The sequence below is a fragment of the Chaetodon trifascialis genome, chromosome 7, assembly GCF_039877785.1.
Source record: "Chaetodon trifascialis isolate fChaTrf1 chromosome 7, fChaTrf1.hap1, whole genome shotgun sequence".
Classification (NCBI taxonomy): domain Eukaryota; kingdom Metazoa; phylum Chordata; class Actinopteri; order Chaetodontiformes; family Chaetodontidae; genus Chaetodon; species Chaetodon trifascialis.
The window spans coordinates 24,496,842-24,519,395 of NC_092062.1; the positions used below are offsets into that span (position 1 = coordinate 24,496,842).

At 41.8% G+C, this 22,554-nt stretch overlaps 1 protein-coding gene across 2 annotated transcripts in view; it reads right to left on the minus strand.

The window, feature by feature from the left end:
• Positions 1-986: 986 nt before the first annotated feature.
• The window catches only part of slc9a1a (solute carrier family 9 member A1a), a 32,743-nt gene continuing 11,175 nt past the window's right edge, over positions 987-22,554 (minus strand). Inside the window, exons 2-13 of one of the 2 annotated variants that reach the window (XM_070965749.1) lie at positions 21,967-22,439; positions 19,643-19,893; positions 17,953-18,170; positions 16,571-16,773; positions 13,586-13,675; positions 10,782-10,852; positions 10,392-10,568; positions 9,366-9,492; positions 8,287-8,388; positions 6,894-6,975; positions 6,568-6,624; positions 987-6,059 (exon numbers count right to left, since the gene is read on the minus strand). In XM_070965749.1, coding sequence (XP_070821850.1) covers positions 5,764-6,059; positions 6,568-6,624; positions 6,894-6,975; positions 8,287-8,388; positions 9,366-9,492; positions 10,392-10,568; positions 10,782-10,852; positions 13,586-13,675; positions 16,571-16,773; positions 17,953-18,170; positions 19,643-19,893; positions 21,967-22,439 — 2,147 coding nt within the window. In that variant the 3' untranslated portion in view covers positions 987-5,763. The remainder of the gene's footprint in view (positions 6,060-6,567; positions 6,625-6,893; positions 6,976-8,286; positions 8,389-9,365; positions 9,493-10,391; positions 10,569-10,781; positions 10,853-13,585; positions 13,676-16,570; positions 16,774-17,952; positions 18,171-19,642; positions 19,894-21,966; positions 22,440-22,554) is intronic. The other variant, XM_070965750.1, reaches the window with a different exon arrangement.

Here is a 22,554-nt window from a genome sequence, read left to right on the forward strand (position 1 = left end):
ACATCAATATAATAAATCTCTAAGACATGTTTTTTTTTTTCTTTTTTGTATATATTCCCATTCATGTGTATATAAAATAAAAAAAACCTCTTAATTATTGCAAAATTTGAAAACAAATGACCGACATAAATTCATCAAACACGTGAAATGAATGAAAAACAGAACAACATGAATAAAAGGGAAATATGATCCACTGTCATCCCATCCCTGTTTATAAGGCCCATCAGAAAGTACATTCCTTCTCCCGATGGCGTGTCACCTGATGATCAAGCACAACGTGTACACTACATTAAAGCCACTTATTGCTCCTTCTAACGTCGGTGTTTTCAGATAAAAGTACAGCTCTGTTAAAGTGCTCGGTGTGGTGGAGAACGGTGGAGTGCAAGCGGAGCGGATGAGGCGTACTGGAGAGCGGTGAGGTAAAGGAGGGTGGAGAACAGTCTTTGGGTGGTGGAGTAATGACACTGCAGGGTCATTATGTTGATGACGTGCACGTGTGCGTCATTGTTTGATTACTGCCTTTATAACTGCACAGTATGTGCCTAATGTTCATCCGCAGTGTCTGGCCTCGTCCAGCTCGCACTGCTCGGCTGGTCAAAGCTTACAGTACTTAAAGGAACATGCCAGTTGTTTTTGCATATTTTAGCCCATGTAGTACAAATCATTTAGCAAATAGTGCTAATAGATTTTCAAAGCACCTTTAGTGTCAAGGATTTTGTGTCTGTTTCTCCGTCTTCACTGGTAACCATTTATTTCCATTCATTTCACTGTTGCAGTTTTAAGGATATATTGAAAAGGTTGCTGTAATTGTTCCTCCTGTTCATACTGACCCTTAAAAGATCCCGTCTTAAAGCCATTTCAGTGGAAGTGACGGGGACAAAAGCAAAGTCCTCGTTTTATGCACTGCCACAGCAGTTAATACGAGGCTTCAGCAGTCTGAGTTCAACAAATAAAGAGAAGGTATTTTCCCACTTACAGTTACACTAAAATTTCATCAGAGCTTTTCATCATCGAGCTGCAGTGGAGGGACAGAAACACAAAGGGGACATTTTATCCTAAAAAGACTTAAACTTCATTTTATCTTCAGCTAAAATTAAGAATCCCGTGGACTGTTTATTTTGTCCTCCATCGCTTCAACTGAAAATCCTTTAGGATGGTTTCCTTCAGGCCGGCATGGACACAGGAAACAGATACTGTGGCCACAGCTGTTTCTGTGTTCATGTTTATAATGTTTTAAGATATAAGATGGTGTTACGCTCCAGTGAATGAATGGAAACTAATGGCTGCCTGGATACCAGGGAAAAACAACTCAAACAAAAAATCTAAAACATGCAAAAACCCCAATGCGGCCTTAAAGTAGAGTCTGATTATAATTGATGCCTTCATCTCACGACTGGAACAAACTAACTTTCAAAGCACGGAATTTGAGTGTAAAGCTTATAAACTGTACTGATTATCATTTATAGCTGTAAATTCAGTCTCGTTCTACTCAGACCTGAAGTTTAAAGTTTGAGTGACAAATGGACTTTGGAGTGAGGTTAAAGGTAAACATGAGATGAAAAAACCCCACAGTGAAGATTAAAACCTTCTGTAAAGCACATGATGCAATGCACATGAATCCTGATAAAGCACTTGACAATAAAAGCAAGGGAATTAGATTTCCCTGTAAAGGCAAAATAAAAGCATTTCAGCAATAAAGCACATGATTTTTAAAAAGCAAAGAGATGCAAAGAAAAAAAACCTTAAAGCTGATGTGACTGCTGGTGAGGCAACAGTGCTGACATTATAATTCAGTCCAACATATTCCATGAAAACAACCGCCGCCACTTCAAACAATTCAGCACTGTGGACAAAAGACTAAAATAACAGCACGCATTCATTTGAAGACACAAGTGATTTAAATGTAAAGGTTTGATTGCTTTGTGCAAAACAAAGGCAGACATGATGCATGCACACATTACAATGTGTGAATATAATGAAATAGGTTCTTCTGTAGGCTGTATGGCTTCAGATTAAGGTTTTCTGCACCAAACATTTCCCTCCAAAGAGAATGTTTGCCCCAAAAGCTGCATTTGGTATGAAAAGGAAAAGTATGAAAATAGCTTTTTGTTTTCTTTTGGAGTAATGTGAAGTAATCAGGGATCTGCAGTTTGGAGGATTGTATGAATTTAAATCCATTTTTTCTTTTGGCTTTCCTCTATTTGATCACATCACTAAGTTTTTGGTGTATGAGTTTTGATATGAAACACACAACATCTATACAGAGAATGATGCACACTCTCTGCGTGAGACAACCTGCTTTGCATTCACACAGTTCCACGTATTCACAACGTGGAGTACATTAAGAAATGCATTACTTGCTGCAACCTTCTTGAAACCTACTTATCAGTCTCCGCAGAGCTGCTGAGGGTGAAGACAGTGACAAACCGCCGCTAAATGGAAGTCAAATCAAACAGCATCTGGGAGGATGATAGAGAAATAGTCTCGACGGCAAAAACATTAGGCGGCTGTTCACAGGCGGAGAGAAACAGCTCTCAGGGCTTCTGTGGTGGCAGTTTAAAAACCATTTTAGAATTTCATAAGTTCAATGCTGCATGTTCATATCCTTTACGCAACCATAAAAGGAGGATCTGAGGATAGGTAAAAGTGCAGCATGTCGTTTGGCTTGTCAATTCTGGGTTTGAACAGCCCCTCTCTATTTGACCTCGTCCTTGTTGACATTTTCAGCACACGTCTCCACGCCGACACTCCATCACGCATGCCGACATTTCAGAAAGTAAATTCAATTTGGCGGAGACAGGAAAATGAGATGCTTCGTGGTTTGACCTCTCTGCTGTAATGATCCTTTCAGAAATTGGTGAGTGCTTGAGAGTAGTGCAAGTATGGTCACATTTACATGTCTATACACCCGGATTTACATGAGCGCATATGTGCACTCACAGTACATCCTCTTACTGTCGCTACAATAACCATAGAAATCCATTTCTAGTTGCTTAAGAGAAGAAGAGTTGAGGAAAATGAATGAGCCTGTCAAGTTCTTCTGCTAGTTCGCCTCAGCTGTAATGTGAGCCTTCTGGATGTAAGAGGATCAGGAAGGTCACGGACACCTAGAAAACAGCCAAGAACTGGAACCGTAAATCACTCGGCCTACTTCAGAAGGACTGTTCTTTGGAAGGCCTGTATGCAGAAAGTACACTCTGACAGGGATAATAGTGGGTTTACAATCCAGCCATTGGCTGCAGCTCTTAGCTGTTCCGTTGAAAAAACACTAACAACAAGGTGCGATTATTATTAAGATGTCCAGATGGATTTGAATCAGCAAATCTCCATTTATGTCATATTCCCGTTCACTGAGCGGCCGTGTAAAAAAGACGTGCAATATATTTTACACTGGCTATCCTACACACTGTATACAGTACAGCAGAGAACGACTTACAGTAACAACAAAACACTAGATTGTTTTTTCGTGCCTGCAGTGAACTTTTAAGTCTTGCCCAGATGTGCAAAAAACTTTTTTTTGTGACCATTTCTTTTAATGCCCATGTTTGATTTTAGCGTTTGACTTCTGCAGTGGTTTGTTTCAATGTGGTTCATGTTAACAAGATTACAAGACTTCAGTTTTAAAGGGTATTCATAAATATAGGATATTATAATTCATTTACATATTTTACACATCTATACTGCATAGAGTTCGATTTTTTTTGCCATGACATGCTTACAGTCTTAGATTTCAAGAAGGTTAAGAGGTGCAGATGGACTCCTGTACAAACTAACCTCCACTTGCTGTGTCCTGTAATCAGCTAAACAGTGATGTCGGACAAAAACTGATAACAGTAAAAAAAACAAAAACTGAAGAATGCAAATAGGCATGTACAAGAAAGTGATCACTGATTATTTTGGTATGTTACAATCAGCTCATGTGATGAGGAGTGTGACGGTGACTCAGATGGGCACTTGTTAATTACATTAATATATACTGTATACATATAGAGAGATATATTTACTCTAACAACTCAACCCCTACTTGAGTGAGTTTTAAAGGGGGTTCTAAAATTGAGGTAAAACATAAAACATATACACAGAAATGTGACATGACAAAGTGTGATTTCTTTTCAGAAGACTTGGATGGGGATTCAAGCATAATCACTGACATCAAAACATCTGTGCTGCATCACCATCTGCCTCACAAGCCTCCCCTTCGCTCAGCTTTACTCTGTATTTGTACTGTAGGTCAAAACTTCTTTACACCACAGCGAGGGATTTCACATACCGCATTTCCTCCAATAACGACTGGCAGTCAAAGAAAAGCCAGGTTTTGAATATTGGCAGGGGGCGTGGTCAACACAAACAAATAAAAGGCCCTGCTAAAATATCAGCCGATGAAAAAACAAACACACCCGGTGACTATCATTTTATGTGCATGCCAACTAAAAATAACATATATTTTCATTGCTTTCATAAAGTCTAAAATATAATAGTTCTGCTTGACTCATCTAAAGTGTTGTCCCAGTTTCAGTCACTGGAGGTGACTTTGTCGTATTTTGTAGTAACATACAGGCACCACAAGATGGAAGTGCTGCATGGGAACCTTTCCAGTCAATGAGTATTCTTTAACAAGTTCCTGCAAATGTTTCACAATAAAAGCCTTTTTAAGAAATGAGGGGTTTCTGCCCACTGAAACACTAGAGGGCTTTTAATTTGAAACAGATCCAGGAAGTGTTGAGTTTGTATTAACAGCGTGATGCAAAGACAGAACAGATGGGGCTTCATAGTAAAATATGAGCAATTATACTTAGCAAACAGAGGGAATAAAGGCCTGTCTCTAATACAAGCCTGCTTCAATTTAAGGCCTCGTACCTTCTGCAGTTGAGGTAAGTAAGGGTCCCGGTCACTATTTGAGGAAACACGGTAACTCCCTCCACAGCCATAGGACAAGGTATGCATGACTGTAAAGAACTTTGGTTCTTTTACACAGTGACTAAATGCATCCAGCTTTCAACCCACATCCCACGAACACTGTAACAAACTGATTGCAAACAGACATGCGTAACCCTGAAATTAAAATACCTTTTTAAACACAATAAAGGTAAAACTGCACCAAGAGAAAGGGTTTGACATAAAATAAGGCCAAATATCTTAAACTAGCTACACTCTAAATGTTTGAATATCCAGCAATTTCAAGTGACAGAATGAAAGAAGGTTTCAGTGAGATACTGGATTAAATCAAACGGCTTAAACTCAATGTTTGAAAGTGAAAACCGGATTGAAGTAGTTTGCTTTGTTGATTACATTTAGGATTAGAGGCCCAGCATGTCTCAAAGAATGTAGCTTTAAGACAAAAATCATGAACAAACAGAAAAAAAAGCAACTGTGTAATCATTGAGAAAGATGTGTGACAGTAGAAATGACATTGTCTGACACTGAAACAGTCCAAACCTTTGGTAATGCATAGTTCTCTCCTGAATGTCTCAGACTATCAATCATTAACTCCATCATCTCTCAGAGAGCAGCGGCTGCTGTTCCAATCCTGTCTAAAAAAAAAAAGAAGTAATGACAATAACAAACTAATGTTTTTTTTTTTCCTCCTCTTTCCCTCTTTTCTTCTTTTGCTTTCTCTTCCTGGTCTGTACAACATTAGCAGTTTTGGCTTGTTTGGTTTCTGAACCAAGAAAATAATTTAGAGCAGAGCAGTGAAGCAGCCCTCTCTCATCTAACCAGTGAAGGTGGGACACAGTCTGACCCCTCCACATCCAGTCTGCCATATCAAGGCAGGAAGGGTTCATCCTCGTCCTCGTCTGCGCTGGGACCCGGGTCGCTCAGGCACCTCATCAGCTTCTGCTGTTCTCTGGATCCATCTGCCTCACCTGGCTTGTTAGGTCCACTCTGCGCAGAGGGAGGCTTCATCATCAGGCCCTGTTCCTCCCCCTCCTGCTGCTGCTGGCCCGCCTGTCTGAACTCATCCATCAGGTTGACAGAGTCTGGAGATTGAGGAGAGGCAAGGTCTACCTGGATGGTTGGCACACTGTCTGACACTGGCTTCATGCTGTAGGCTTGGGGGTCTACAGGCAGGACAAGGGTACAATATCAAGGAATTAGCTTTAAATAGGGATCAAACATCAGTCAGGCATTCCTTCAGCGTGCATGAACATATGATGTACAAGGGGAGAAGAAAGTGATCAACAAATATTAAGGTCAACAAAGCTACAAGTACAGTCACTGTACAAGCTCAACAACAGCAGGCTTCAAGACCTTTCCAAATATTTTACATCACAACAAAAATAAGGCAAAAATTATTCATAATGCAACACATGCTGGAATGACTCCACTTTTATCTAAAACCTACATGAAAACCGCAGGCTTAAATTTCAACATATGTGTATCATGCTTGACTCTAATCAGTTCCTTGGCTATAATAATCTGAATTTGACCTTGTCAATCATGTCATGAGATCCCCTCATTAGTGATGAATAATCAATGTTAACAAGCAACATAACGGACGCATGCATGTTAGGATTGCTGCTGGGTTATCACAACTCAAAATGAATCTTCTCTACACTCACTACATACCTGGACAGACTGTGTTCCCTTTCTGCTGCTGAGCGGGTTTGAAATCAGTTTCTCTGCCTAAAATGAAACCACACACTGGTTTGCAAACGTATATTTTCCATCAGTGGGGAAATATCTACTGCTGCAGCTGTGAATAGCAGTGCTTTCTACAGTCTCTTTATTGTTTGGTGAAAGCTGTCTTGTGAGCCTAACAAAATATGTCTGATCCCTGTTAGCGCCATCAGTGACATGGCGAATTTTCTACTGCTTCCCGTTGTACCTTTCAGTGGAATGGCGGTAGCTATTGAGTGTTTGCATTTGGCTGTGGCCAAGATGGATGTGTTTACCTGAGGCCAGTCTGGCTCTACACATGGTCGGGGAGTCAGGAGGAGCAGCAGGCACCGTCAGGTAGTTACTCATGTCTTTTATCTAGGAAAACACAGGGATATTGTTTGTTTATGGGATGATTTAACCATCTGAATGTAAGAAAAACAGTTATACAATGCAACTTTTGGAAACATCCACAGTCATTAACCTCATGAAAACAGACCTCCCACCGGTGGCCCCCCTGCAGGAGACCATTGTTTGCCTGATCCTATTTTTAATCGATGTAAAATAAGAACCATAATTGCTTGAGTCATCACATTGTACACATGTGCTGATGTCATTATGCTACTTTATGTTCAGTGCAAAACACGGTGACACAATTTCAATACTTTCATCAATTATTATGGTTTATTAACTTATATAACCTTTCATCTTAGGTTGCGAAGACTTTAAAGATCTAAAGAATTTAAAGATACTCCAAGAAATGACATCACAATAAACAACAATATGTCAGCACAGGGGACATATTTCGAGTGTGGATGAATCTATCAAAACATCTTTGCACTCCTTTCATTTCTCAGCGTATCTCAAAAACTAAAAAAATTATAGTGGATAGTTGAAATTACTGATGGAATGTTCAGAAATATTTTGTTCATGTTTCTACATTTAGAAATATTCTGGATCAGTATGTTTTGTGTGTTTATCTGATTTCTCTCGGCTTTAATGTGTAAAGCTTAAATGACAGAAAAATGACAAAAAATACACACTGTGCCTCATTGAATTGTTTCAGAAACAACTGAAGCTCAGCTAAAATCAGTCAGTAACTCAGCATTGATCAGTATCTTAGAGAAACTTCATTAAAATGATGTGTTGCTTTGTTAGCAGGAATCCTGTCGAGTCTGCAACAGCTTCTAGTACATTCGATTTACCCAAAACAAGAGTCTCTTTTGATTATGTAATTACAGACTGATGAAATGGAAGTCTGTGGAAGGGCCACTCAATCGAGCAAATGAATCAGCCCCCCGTTTGTGTCGAGAAAATTAATTTAGGAGACTGAAGGTGGACTCTAATTAGAGCACAAATCATAATTTTGGCTGAATCATTTAACTGCTGGAGGCCTGGAATGAAATTAGAAGAGCTGATCTTCATCTGTCAGTTTTTGGAGTTGACCGTCCTTCTCTGGATTTATCACGAGCTGCTTCCTGCAGTATAACTTCTACTTTCTTATACACCAGATTGCACAACAGTCTCTGGGGCACACTGCTATGGTATTACGAAATGTCTTATTCAGCGCTGACTAATCAACAAAACCTGTTTTTTGTTCAATCATGTCAATAACATCTGACAAAGCAGACAGCTGGCTCGGGCTGATTCTTCATTCAAGAGGCGCTGCCCTCGCTGAGCCAATCGTACCTTCTTCTCCAGCTCAATCATCTTTTGCTTCTTCATAAGCAAGTCACCGAAGCCATCCTCGTACGGATCAGCCACCAGAGTATGTCTGTTGTAGGAGCGCAGCTGAAAAGGAAAAGATGAAAGTCAAAAAGAAGGCTTTTGCACTGTTTGCTTTTGATTATCTCAAAGACTTGCAGATGAAAGACTACAAACACAAAGACGGGTAGAAGAAAAAGATGCTGGACTCCTTCAGTGATGTTGTTGCTCATCCACTGCCCCAAGAGAGCCATCACCTATTAACCTGTGTTAATCAATGCAGTGTTTTTCTGTGTCCCTACAAATTAAAGTCAGTAACACTTAAAGCTGCAGTAAGTAACTTGTATAAAAGTATTGTTTTGCCATATTTGCTAAAACTGTCTCTATGCCCAGACAGCAGTACATGAAACATGTAATCTGTGAAAAACCCCCAGCTCCATTGGTCCCACCTACTGCTCCTACTGCGATTTGCAAGAATCAGGAGCGTCTGAGGGAGTGTCTGACATCTGTCAATCACTACTCACACACGCTGTGAACCGCCCCTACCTCTGCTCATGCTGCTGGCTGCCGCTCAGTTCAACAGCTCTGTGAGCGGCGTCAGGAGGCTAGTGAAAGCTATGGTGGAGCAACAGCCACCCGCAAAGGAGAAAATGCCCATACTGACGCTGCCAACAACAGCATATATGGCTAAGACAACAAATAACCATAAAGCTAATATGGTAAGTGTTACGGTAACACTCCACAGCATGTATGGTATGTTAGCGACTGTGATGTAGCGGCTGGGCAGAGTTAGCTTGTTTCCGATGCTAAGGCTAGCGTTACTGGTTGTCACGGCGGGCGCGCAGACGCCGGAGCGGTGAGGGAGGGGAAGTGATGTGGAACTTGTGTTGGTTCAAATTTTCAGGCTAAGTCTGCTCTCTTCTCCATCTTACCTACTGCAGCTTTAATGCATGAGTTGATGTACTATTTGATTCTAACTCTGTAACAAACTGTAACACAGTAGGGCTGTTCAATAAGAAATGCACATGTTATAATGCTTCCAGTTATTCATATAGGAGTGTCACCCTCTGCCGTGTTTTCTGGAGGTTACTCCTGAGGATCTTCCTGATCTCCTCCTCTCGGCCTTTAGGCAGCTGGGGCAGAGCTCTCTCTACAGGCTTGGCAGGAGGAGGCTTCTTGGGCTGGATGTTCCTGAGAAATATGCAAGAAAAAGTTGCTTTCATCCAAACACATGACAATCTGTTGTGATAATAATCAAACCACTGAATATCCCATTTCCCTTTATTATTTCCTCCTGGTGTCTAACCATCAGGTGACAGTTTTTGAACAGTTTTTGCTGGTAGTTACAGCTCCTGTGAATGAACAGCTAACGTGGCTAGCATAGAGACCTGGAAAATGGGTAACCAGGAAATGTCAGAGCTGACATTAGCTGATTCTGTGATACTCAACATTAATAAAGAAAGTGACCTGTTCAGGTCTGTTCTTGTCTATGCTTGATTTAAGGGCAGTAAAGTGAAAAAAGAAAGTGCCATTTACACAAACTAAGTGTGAGCATTGAGGATCCCCACCAGTCCCCAGCTTTTACTTACATTTAGTACAGAAGGACTCACTCTCTTACACTGGATATTAAGACCTACCAAGGCTAAATTTAGCAGCTCGGCAGCACTGCAGATGTGAAATTAATGAGGTCTGTGTAGCTGTTTACAGTGGTTGTTTTTTTTTTAGGTTACACATACAAGCAAACTGGCAAACGATGTAATGCTGTGCTATCTTCTTCAAAAAAGAGATTTTCAGACTAATGAATGATAAAAAAAGAAACTAATCTTAGGAAGTCACTAAAGCCATCATCATATCCTCATGACATGACAGACTATAAGAGTACTGCAGCTTATGTGAAACTATGCATGAAAATGAAACTGCTACTTGTGCTCCATTTAGAGCTTGGATAGAAAGCGCTGCGGTTCATGGGGTCTGGGTGATAATATGTCAATGTTGTGTTCACAACTTGTTTCCGCTGCCTGTTATTTCAGGTTGAAGGCCTTAAATGTGGACTGTCTGCTATGCTGAGCCAGTGGAGACTGAGTACTTACTGCATGGAAACAGTGGAAGGCACCGCAGAAGGCAGCTTGACTCCCCCTCCACTCTCCACCAGCTCAATGGCCTGTTTCATCTCCATCTTGTGGTAGAAGGCGATGAGCTGTGGCTCCTTGGAGCGTTCGCCTGCAATCAGGCACTTCTTCACATACTTCTTGTTGAAGCGGTTCAGTCTGGGAGGAGGAAAGGAATAACAGATGGAAAGAGAGTCCAGGGACAAAAGACAGACATGGGGGTAAGAGCAGGATAGAGAGCGCTGGGAGAGTGCTGACATGAGGGGCAAAGTAACTGGAAAAAACTGTTAAATGGTTTATTAGTAATGAAATAATGCTGCCCATTGTCTAGTGATAACAAATGTTAATGTCAGATCACTGTCACATCCATACTTGTCTTTCCAGTGATGGTGTCCATAGTGTCCACAAATGTCTTCAATCCCTGTCAGAAGGTGGTCCAGGAACTGTGGATAAAAAGAGTTTTAAAAAAGACTTTAGTGAATCAGACTCTCAGCCTGGCCCTCGGCCTCCTCCGTCGAGTATTTTCATCCATTATGAAACAGAGTTAGCACGTTATAAAAAAGTAATCTGCCTGTGAACAAACCTATATCTAATATGCATGACTTTCGAGGACCCCGCTGCTGTAGCACAACATCATTTAGAGAAATGTAACTGTTGCTTATTTCTTTGATGTTTGCAACACTTGCTGTTCTTCTGATGTCGATACAACGCACCACTTGGGAGGCAAAATGTGAATTTGTTTTTGTGTGTAACCTCTCACTTATCATTAACAACAGTAATCATCTGGCACCAGACATTCCTCAGCTGCATCTTGTACCTTTTCGCTTCACCGCAGTTACCATTCCTCACAGTAAAAACTGCTCTCAGGTAAAACTACCGACATCATAATCAACAACAGCAGCAGGTGACAAGCTGTAAAATGATGGGCATGAGAGGAAACCAGCAGCGGCAGCAGCCAGGTGACTGACTGGACGCTGCTTAGTTAACAGTGGCAGCACACTGGCTGACAGAACCAGAGAAATGTACTGACGGACTTCAGATTGCAGCCGGCCGCGGGGTGCCCTGGTGTTCTCAGCCTGCAGATGACAGTCTGACGGGCAGTGTTGCTATGGGAACACGCCATTAAGCGAACCACAGAATTTATGTCTGCTTTGACTGACTTATAGAAAGACTGCCCAGCGCTGCGGGGGCGGGGGTGAAGAGTCTAATTTTAAAAAGCAGCGACAGAATGAAAGGTTTCTGTAGAGTGTTAATGGTAGAGGATCAGGAAGGAAAGGAGACATGACAGCAATAGATTATGACACATTCTCCTCTGGTTATACTGATACTGGGTCAAAGATGAATTCTTATTTTACTACAGACATCTTGACTCTGCAGCTTCTCCTTTCACCAGTCTCTTGTACATCTGAATGTCATTTACATAATGGCACAGGTTTACATGCTGCTGTATGTGTGCTAAAAAGGGCTCAGGCTCATTCCATTTACAAATCATTTCATTTTAACCCAACTATTAAAGTATGCAAATCCAAAAATCCTCCATTAAACAAATACAGGATTAATGCTAATTTCTGAAAAAAGATCTTAAAAGTTGAGGGTATGTTTTCCTGTTCAGTCGCACAACTATTATGATCCATACAGGACTGTAATGGACCTCATTTGTATGTAGCACATATAGTAGTATATCACCTGTATCGTGATTCCATTGTCATTGTGAGCAACAACTCTGCGGCGGGTGATTACGATCGCCATGGAAATCATTTGTGCCCATCCACTGAGCATCAGTGACAGCAGTGAGGTGCTTGCATGGAGCCCAAAGGATAATAAAAGACAAAAGCCAGCCCAGCCACAGCCTGTTCACGCTGCTACCGTCTGGCAAGCAATAAAGAAGCATCCACTGTCGTACCACCAGACTACAGAGCAGCTTCTCTCCTCAAGCTGTGAGACTCAAGTCATCCCCCACACTCCACCATAAATGAATGACATGGATGTTTACTACTACTTTCTGGGTGTATACATTTATAGTTATATGTGTATATAAGTGACTGTGCTAAGCATGAAGGGGCAAAAACTTTTCATTGTACAAATCTGACGTCATGCAATTTCCACTAAATTATAAATAACATCAGTAAAATCACTTAAGGATCTGCAGCATGTGTGTAACAGGTGGAATATGTATGCCTCCTCACCGCTTACCAAAATAAATAAATAAATGGGGAGCACTCTATTTGTTCTTTGTAGCTATGACTGTATCCTCAGCCAGCTCTGTTAACTCTAATCTGTGGTGTTTTACAGAGGCGGAGAAGCCATTAGGACAGCCCCCTCTTCTAGCCCTGAGCGCTGGTCACTTACCGCGAAGGCACAGACAGGCTGTGTGTGTGTGTATGTGTGTGTGTGTGTGTGTGTGTGTGGGTGGGCGCATGTATGTACTTATCTGAGCTGTATTAGAAGCTATAAAACACTCAGGAATTGTGGACCATGGTGGTCAGTCATGGGTGTGTTTAAACTGGAAACTGGAAACCTCTGTGTGTGTGTGTGTGTGTGTGTGTGTGTGTGTGTGTGTGTGTGTGTGTGTGTGTGTGTGTGTGTGTGTCATAGAGAGAGAGGGATAGAGAGAGAGTGTTCAAGTTACATTTTACAGAGTAAAAATCATTCAATCATCCTTCGTTTGGATGGACGTTGACTGCTGCACCACCACACTGTACAGTTCAATTACTGAGATGAAGTACCACCACACAGCCAGTAGGTGGAAGCAGCAATCAAAATTTGATGGAAAAGGATGTCAATTTTTATACAAGTACAACTGAAATGACTGTAAATTCAGTATGAACATGTAATGATTTGTGCAAACGCTGTGCATTTCTCAGTCCCTTTTATTTCTATTATTGGCATTTCTGCCAGTGTGTGAATACATGAACGTGGCAGGAAGTGAGAATGCACTGCTATGGCTCAACAAGGTAGCTGTAAAAGAGGAAACTGATAAATTCATGAGCATTTTTAAATGCATCACATTCATTCACACTGAAGATGACCAGTGGTTCAAAACATTTCAAACCATTTTGACATTTCATTTATCGACTGCATACCAAAAAGCTCTGGATCATTAATATGCATGAACCTATCAAGAAATCAGATTCTGAGCATGAAGGCTGAGGACGGTTGAAGGGGAAAAGTCGTACCTGGGTGTGGATTTCCTCATTAATCGTGCGCTTGGCCTCCTGCTTCTTCTTCACTGCCAGCAACTCCACCAGGGGTTTGATGGTCATGCCCTGCAAGAAGGACGGGAAGAACAAGACATTATTCACGGTAACACCTCCTGACCTTAGCTCAAGACAGACTGAGGCTCTTATCAACCGCTCTAAGCAAGAGTGAAATGAGAAGGTTGCATGTGGTTTTGCATAAGTGCTTTAAAGCTGGTGTCTCTCGTGTTTTACAATCTTTCAGTGTGTAATGTAGTAATGTGGAACAGCAGCTCTATTTCTACCGCCATTAAAGATAGCTTAAAAAAAGAGGCTTGCAGTTTCATTCACTGAAGTCAAGCGTACAGTAAGCTCGGTCGTATCACACTTCACTATCTGGCAAAAAGTCCAAAAGTGCTGATAAACAAACACAGCAGACCTTCACATGCCCTTTCACAACAACCCTGTTGTTGTTGCAAATCTCAATCTTTAGAGGGTGACAGCATTACAGATTCCTGCTTGAAAAAATCAACATTTTTAGCAAACGTGCAAATCGACGTCTAATTATGACAGAGACAATGACATCCTTCTCATCATCAGCAATTCAAAACAATATCTGTTCCCTGCACAGACTTTCTTTGAAGCACACAAGTGGGTAAGGGGTAAGTAAGGCAACACATCACATTCAGCTGATGAGAAATCCCGAACTGCTAAAATTATCACTGCGGTTATAATCTGTGACCTTTGATCATAAACACAACTGCTGAGTGCATACATCAACTACTGAACCACTTAAACCGTGTGTACACACTGTGTTTGTTCCTGTGTATAAAGCAGGTGTAAAGCAGGGCTACTAAACACTCATCTCACGCTGATAAGCAAACAATTCAAGGAGTCGTCTTCTTTTTTTTTACTTCATTTAAAATGGCTGAAAATGTGTCTTTAACTCATTGCGGTCTATTTCAGTCAGTTACCAACAGGATTAAGAAAAACACAACAGAATGGCTCCTGGAATGCAAAATCAAACATCAGTCTGATGTTTGGCTACTGTCGGATTATAACCAGGAGTGTGTGAGTGTGTGTGTGTGTGTGTGTGTGTGTGTGTGCTCGTGCCTGTCTGCACCTAAAAGCTCAAAGGTATCATTCTGCCTCTTAAAGAGATTAAGCAGGCCATCTGGTTAACTGTAATAGCCTAAAGTGGATAACAGAAGATTCATGCTCTTTAATCGTACCCAGTCCTGCGACCAGGCATGAATGCAAAGGAACCTACTCTTCTATCACATCCACTCAAACACACAAAACATGACACTCGGATATTCAATGACTACATGCATGTCTTCACCCTAAACATTGGGAAAGTTAATGTTTCATGTTCATACTGAGTGTTTGAGTCCCACAAATCCATCCTCTTAAAGAAGTGAAGACCAGCAACCTCAGTTCAATTGACAATGAATCCTCATCTTTCCAGAGTGTGGCTGTGTGTTTGGTCCTCATAAATACAGAAATACAAAATGAGGGCTGGATAAGACATAAAATGACATTATGCTACTCAGATGAAAATTCTGAAACCGAAGACATTCATCTAGCCAATCAATCTACAGGCAATCCAGAAAAGTAAAATCTTAACTGGTTATACTGTAGTTAATCAGGACAATCATATCACAATTAAGCACCCACAAGAAAGGAAATGACATCCATTAAAACACACACTCCATCCCATTCTCCCTCACAGAGTCAGACTTTTAACTGACTCCACATTGCAGGGGAAAAGGGCCTCTACCCTCTCCCTCCTGGTCTGCATCACACTGCCACTGCTGGATCCAGCAGCATGAATAAAACATGTTTCTGATCTAGCCTCAGTGAAGGAGAGAACATGTCGTGTCAAGGTTTTATTTTAGCTGCCTCCACTCTGGGTTCAATTCATATCCAAAGTTCTTCAGTTTCACGAAGACACTGGTTTTTCCAACGTGGTGCTTGAAATGGACGCACACAATATATTTATGCACTCAGTGCCTGTTTGTCATCATTTTGCCTTCCTGTACTGTTTTTGTATGTTATCTTGAGGTTCACTCAGTTTGAATGTGCCTCTACATGAACCATGTATGTATTCCTTTTAGATAGGGTTCACATTCCATGAATGAATTGGCTCGCCTGCCTGCCTGCCTGCCTGCCTGCCTGCCTGCCTGCCTGCCTGCCTGCCTGCCTGCCTGCCTGCCTGCCTGCCTGCCGCCTGCCTGCCTGCCTGCCTGCCTGCCTGCCTGCCTGCCTGCCTGCCTGCCTGTCTGTCTGTCTGTCTGTGTACTTCAAAGCTGAAGCTGTTATTGCATTTCCCTAAACCATCTGGAGCTGCTTACTTCAAGATAAAAACATCGAGAAAAATCTGACCACTTGAGGCTGAGGATCTGATGTGACATCAACAAGACCTTTTTTTATAAGCAAAGTAATAAACTGACCTTTTCCTACAAATACATGAGGGTTCCTTTGATGTTCAGTCCTCAGTCTGACCAGTGGGAACAAGATTCACCCATTTAACTGAACGTTGCAAATAACATGTTTGCTCTGAGACAGACTGGGTTTGTTAGTGTACTGGTCAGTACGAACTTAAACACTGATGGAAGTGAAAATTGAAACTAGACTTATTAGGCAAATACACTCCACCAAAAAGGAGCTTTTTTTTTTTTGCAAATCTATATAGTTTGTGATGACTAAAATCCACACTGTCTCTTACTTTGAATAGTGCACAAGAGGATGAAGATTGTCTAACCTGGAATGTTTTCACTGTAAATGAAGAGTGAAAGTGCAGGAATCTCTTGCTTAAATAGGCCTTACTTTACCAAAAACTGTTGTTGTGCATTGATTATGATCACACTAACATCCCATGATAATGCTTGCAGAAGGTTACAACACAGTAATCCAGGCGGAACAAGAGATTTTCTCCTTCTAAAGTCTGTTTAGACCAAAACAGGATAAACTGAGTGCTTGTACCTGAACAAAGACAGTGAAGAAGATAACAGTGATGATGGCGGTAAGGAACATCTCTCTCATGGGAAAGTGCTCCCTCTTCAACAGGAAGCCAAGGGAGAAGGCGATGGCACCTCGCAGGCCACCGTAGGCTATAATGAACTGGTCCTTGGTTGTTAGTTTGACGATGCGGAACTTGTTGATCACGTAGGTTAGACCAACCACACCTGCGAAGGACAATGTAATGAGAGACTGAGGTTGGATTTGTTTGTGATTTTCTGTAAATGTTACAGACTTATAGTAGATGAAAGTCGCCATGATATACTTTCTGTAACATGTTTAGGATTTTCTCAGTGTGCTTTTCCTCATCTTTCACACAGCCACTGACATTGGCATAAATGTCACCAGTTGCTGTCACAGTGACCTTGACTTTTGACCTTAGACAACCAATTCTAATCAGTTCATCTGTGACTGCCAGTGAACGTTTGTGCTAAATTTGAAGAAATTCCTTCTGAGCGTTCCTGAGATATCGCTTTCAGGAGAATGATGCGTATGTGCAGATGTATGTATGAACAGATGGAAGAAAAACAAAATACCCTTTGGAAAGATGCTAGCAGTACTGTGAAAGAGATTTATAGCAAACAACTTAAACCGTGTCAAAATCACAAGAATGTCCCTTTAACTGCACAGCAACTTGAACTGCTTTCCATCACAAGATCTTGTATCATGTGATGCAAGTAAGAGCTGCATGATTATCGACTGCAACGACTCAGTCACAGACAGCATATTTGTGTTTAGAAAGTCTGCTCAAAGCCTCATCAGCTCCTAAAAATGTGAACTAAAGATGAGAACTAAGCGTGGCGTGGCTGAACACCTCATCATTCTTTCGCTTTCTTATTCCAACAACACTAATAACTCTAGCATGACAAATCATCAACAGGAGGACTTGTGACGGCTTAAAGTCAACATGGAAATCCTTGGAGGCACTTCCTCACACGCCGACAGCCGTCTGATGAAACATAGTGGAAATATTTACTCCTGTCAGCGTTCCCAGTTCCCTTTTTTGAGAACAATGTATTTTTACACTCATAGAAATCCTTTCCGTGTAAATTAACTTCCCTTCAAAGTGTACTATAATACTTTTACCTCCTCTGGCAATAAATGCTGTGCAACTTCACCTTTGTGCTTTCTGACTTGCATTTACGCCTTGTTAATGACATGTTCAAAAGCACTTTGAGAGATAATCTAAAGGGACTCTCTCATGCAAAGATAATAATCGACAAAGGCCAACCATTTTTGCAAAAATCCTGCAGGAACATGCCCTCTGCTGCATATTGACAGTCGTTTTATACAGCAATAGTGTACACAGGTGAAACAAATAAAGGAAAAACGGCAGTAGAGCTGACCTATAACCCGTGCCACCAGACACAGAATGACAGTGACGGTGACGAAGGTCCAGTTCCAGGAGTGAGGTCCGTCCACCGTCGCCACGCCCAGAAAGATGAAGATGAGTGTCTCACTGACGCTGCTCCACATTTTCAGGAAGTACTTGATGGTGGTGTGGGACTTGTGGGATATGTTGGCCTCCACATAAGGTCGCATCACTGCTCCGCATGCTATTAACCTGGGGGGACAAGAGGCAAACGTTTGCTCAGTTCAAAGACATGTGCGTGTAGAGGAGATCCAAAATGAAACATTATTGAACATAGTATCAAAATGAAGCCAAGTAAGATGAATCTATGAATGTTACAGAGAGAAGCTAATTAGTTTGACTTTACTTGTCACTAACAGTGACATCAGAGTTTTGTAGTTACCCAGCTTGAGTTTCACACTGACTATGGAAACATGATCTCCACCCCTGCCTGGTGACCACTTCTCTATTCCATTCTGGTGTCATGAAATGCTTCTATGTGAAAAACGTGGAGGCCAGAAATGAACGCCATCCATGCCCCATAACCCACAGCAGCTGCTCAACATTCACCGTCCCCATTCCTCTTCCCATAATTAGCTTGGCTCTAAAGCCTACAGGGAAACAATGAAAGGGATTCACACCAGTAAGTTGTATATCCCCTTTCTAAACTGATAATGTATATATATATGTTTAAAAAAACATCTCGACAAATCCAGTTTTTGATGTGAGGTGTAAGGAGACAGCCACAGGCTTTGGAAGAGAATGTCCTTGAAGCTACACATCCTTTGGCCCTGACACAGAGGGGCGACTCAGTATATCATCACCTCCTGTCTGCAGCATCAATAACTGCCAGCACCTTAAACAGAAAATTAATTGACATGTGCTGGAGGAGCTGATGAGAAACGACACCTCAGAGCATGTTAGAGTGCCGGTAAATTCAGGCTTGGTTTAGGTGCCTTTAGATCAGTTTAATTCATTATATCACTGGTTATACGGAGATGCACCGCTGAGTTACTGTCATAGGGGGAAGACTGAAATAGATTTTTCCTGCTGTGGCAAGGTTGCATATAGAACACGTCATCCAATCACTGCGCATAGACCCATATATTAAAAATACGCAATACAAGAGGGACGTCCCTGAAACAGCTGGAGTATTTCACACATACCAGAGAGTAGACATAAAGTAGATAGTCAATTTCTAAATGCTGAACCCGTTTGAAGTGGCTCACAGGGCAGACAAATGTAGCAGTGCTACCGATGTTAGGGATCCTACATACATGGCTACAAAATACATGGTGCCAATGTTCTAACACGCTTTAAGATGTCTGGACTCAATGCTTACGCTGCATGTGTAAAAGAAAGATATAGTAGGATTCTTCATTTTCAGTTTGTAGAGCTTAAGAAAATCAGGTAATTCATTAGTGTTTGTTTGAAATGTTTGGTTCAGATGAAAGAAATAAATCTGATTTAGCAAGATTAGCAGTCTACAGCCACAATAGTGGCTCTGCAAGGATATACAAAATTTCTTGGCAGCCCACCTAAACCAAAGATGTTAGCCTCATGGTGGTGCTAAAGAAAGGTCAGGGGATCACCACAGTAATTATTCAGTATATACAGTCATTTCTCTGGGGATTGCGCAGGTACGAAAATTATTTTCAGTCCTAAAACTTCAATCCCAAACTTACGCCATGATGCCAGAGAGGTGGAACATCTCAGCTGACAGGTAGGCCATGTAGCTGTACACAAAGACAAAAAGTGGCTCGATAACTCGGGTGTGGGAGGTGAAGCGTGAAGTGAAGGCGGCCAGGATTCCATAAATGGCTCCGACTAGAACACCACCCACCGCAACTACCAGGAAGGAGATGATTCCCAGGAAACCATCCATCACTGTCACTGTGCCAACACCTGCGTACTCCTCAAACAGGTGGTATAACACCTGAAGAAGGAGGAGGGGGAGAGAGAAGGGAGGAAATGAGAAGAGGACAGATAGAGTGATTTCCACCAAATTAAAACAAAAGCCAAAAAAGGTCTGTTAGGGTAGTGAAAACTGCACCTGCTATACTCTTATACACCACCTGCTATGTTCAGCAGAGGAACAAAGAATAAAGACTGGCCTCTGGAGTGGTTACACATTGCAAAAAACAAACACAAAAAACCGGTAAGCTCACAAATCCACAACCACAGGTCCCAAAGGCCATCACATCATCAAGAACTAAAGACAAATGCAATCTTTTTTGTATTTTTTGTGTTACTGGGACATTTTTTAAGTGGACATTTTATAGTAAAAGGTAATACAGAGGTTAAAGCACTTACTAACCAGCAAATTTAAAGCTTTTCGAATATATAAAGGCAGAGCACATCGTATGACGTGGGTAAGGGAAAGCACAACTGCAAAATCTGGCTTGTACCAAATGGATAAAAAGATACTTATAATTCTCACGCATTTTCACCATGGAGACATACAGCCTCCTGTGATGACAGACTAATCGTGCAGATCAACTGCGAAGCACTCTGAGGCTGATGAGCTGTGCTCTGGCTCTCACCAGAGGCTATCATAAATAACAGCACACAGCAGTCCAACTTGTTTAAGTGCGCACTGCAGCAAAGCTGACTACATGACCTGCAGACAATAGCCCGAGGTGAATGAGTATTTGAGGAACACACTGTGGAATAATTGGGAAAATGGAAATACTTAACACAGTATTCACTTTGGCAAGTGTTAGCTGTCCAAAACACTGGCTGTTAAAACTCAGGTTGGTGTCTGAGATAGCTATAATGCGAGCATTAACAGTCAATTTTTAATGTAGATGGTGCTATCTGGGAACAGGCCAGCAAACAGTTGGTGTGCTGTGTGCTGAGGATTATGGTGTGGTATCAAGCTAGTCAGTTGATCACTAGCTGTGTGTGGACAGCTTAAGCAAAGGTTAAAAGTGAAATTCCATGAAAAACAGTTTTCATGTGTTTCTCAGACTGCTCAGCTAAACACCAAAGTTTCAACTTGTGTCAAGATCCTCCACATACGGAGACAGTGTTGTTGTTCCTTTGAAGAGTTACAAGTGCCACCCAGTTATGGTTAATGATACAGGAACTACAACCAAGGCCTCACACCTCAGCATTGTCTTTATGGGGCTGTCATGATAACTACTGTACTTTTGTTGGATGATATATTGTCCCAGAAATAACTGCAATAAACAACATTATTGTTATTTTAAGATCATTATATGCATCTGATATCATGATAATATGATAACATAATAGTGCAAGCTCACCCTTTCAAAGAGCAATGAACTTTTAATAAAGATATCAGACATTGGAATTTGGAATGTGAAAGAAAATCTAAAAAATCCAACATGGTTATGTTTTAAATGAGCTTTTAGGTTAGTTGAATTGCCACTTTTCGTTGCCACTTACTTTATGTCGACTTTAAACAAAGTCGCCATACCAGCTCGAACACGTTAATGGGCTCTCCTCTCTCATTAGGCTTAAACCCAAAATATTCCCACAATGGAGTTACACAGTGTGGCTTTGAAACCAAGTCCGTTTGGACTTATTCTTCCAAACATTCTGGCTGGAATTATGCAGTCATCAGGAAAAGCACCCAATAGCCTGAGGAAACATGTTGTCTTCACTTCACGTGGTTCACTGTTGCTGTGTGTGTGTATGTGTGTGAAAGGGATGCCTAAGCCCCACCCATGGTGAAACTCAGCCACAGGGAGCAGACAAGAGGGCAGAAGCAGTGCGACCAGAAATATCAGTGAAACATGTCTAAGCACAGTGTTTTCTGCTCTTTCAGTTTAGAGAAAAAAACACTTTAGTGCTGCGTCCAAAATTGGTAGGAAAACCCTGCTATTTATTCTGGCATCACGTTGGGTAAAATGCTGATGACATTTTAACACAAACAAACTGTCGAGGCCAGCTAAAATGATCAAGATCATATATCGTACGACAAGTCTGGAATGTAATTATCATGACAGGCCTATGTGCGCAAATGGTAGCATGAAGGTCTCACCACAGTGACAGCGTCGTTGAGCAGTGATTCGCCAAACACCAGGATGTGCAACAGTTCATTGATGTGGATCTCCTCAAAGACAGCTAGCACAGCAACAGGATCCACAGCGGAGATGATGGAGCCGAACAGCAGGCAGGGCAGGAGCTCGAGCTGGTGGAGGTTGGATGGATTGGCTGGCTGGATCTGACACACGGCATACAGCAGGCCACCGATGAAGAAGGCGTTCCACAAGGTCCCCACAACAGCAAACATCAGGATGGTGCCCAGGTTCTCCATGAAGGGACGGATGGGCAGGAAGTAGCCAGCATCCAGGATAATGGGAGGCAGCAGGCAGAGGAAGAATAGTCTGGAGTCCAGCACTGGAGGGACCTTTTCTCCAGCTAGTCTGATGAGCCCCCCCACCAGCAGGCCCACCACAATCAACAGGCAGCTTTCTGGCACAATGCTGGACAGCCGAGGAATCAGGTGGAACCCTGGAATAATGCAGGAATGCAAAGGAATGGAGGGAGACAAAGGACAAGAATGAGAGAGTGATTTTCTGTATCTGGAAGTCACTGCAGGATTCAGCTTTAGGCCTTATCTGTATTT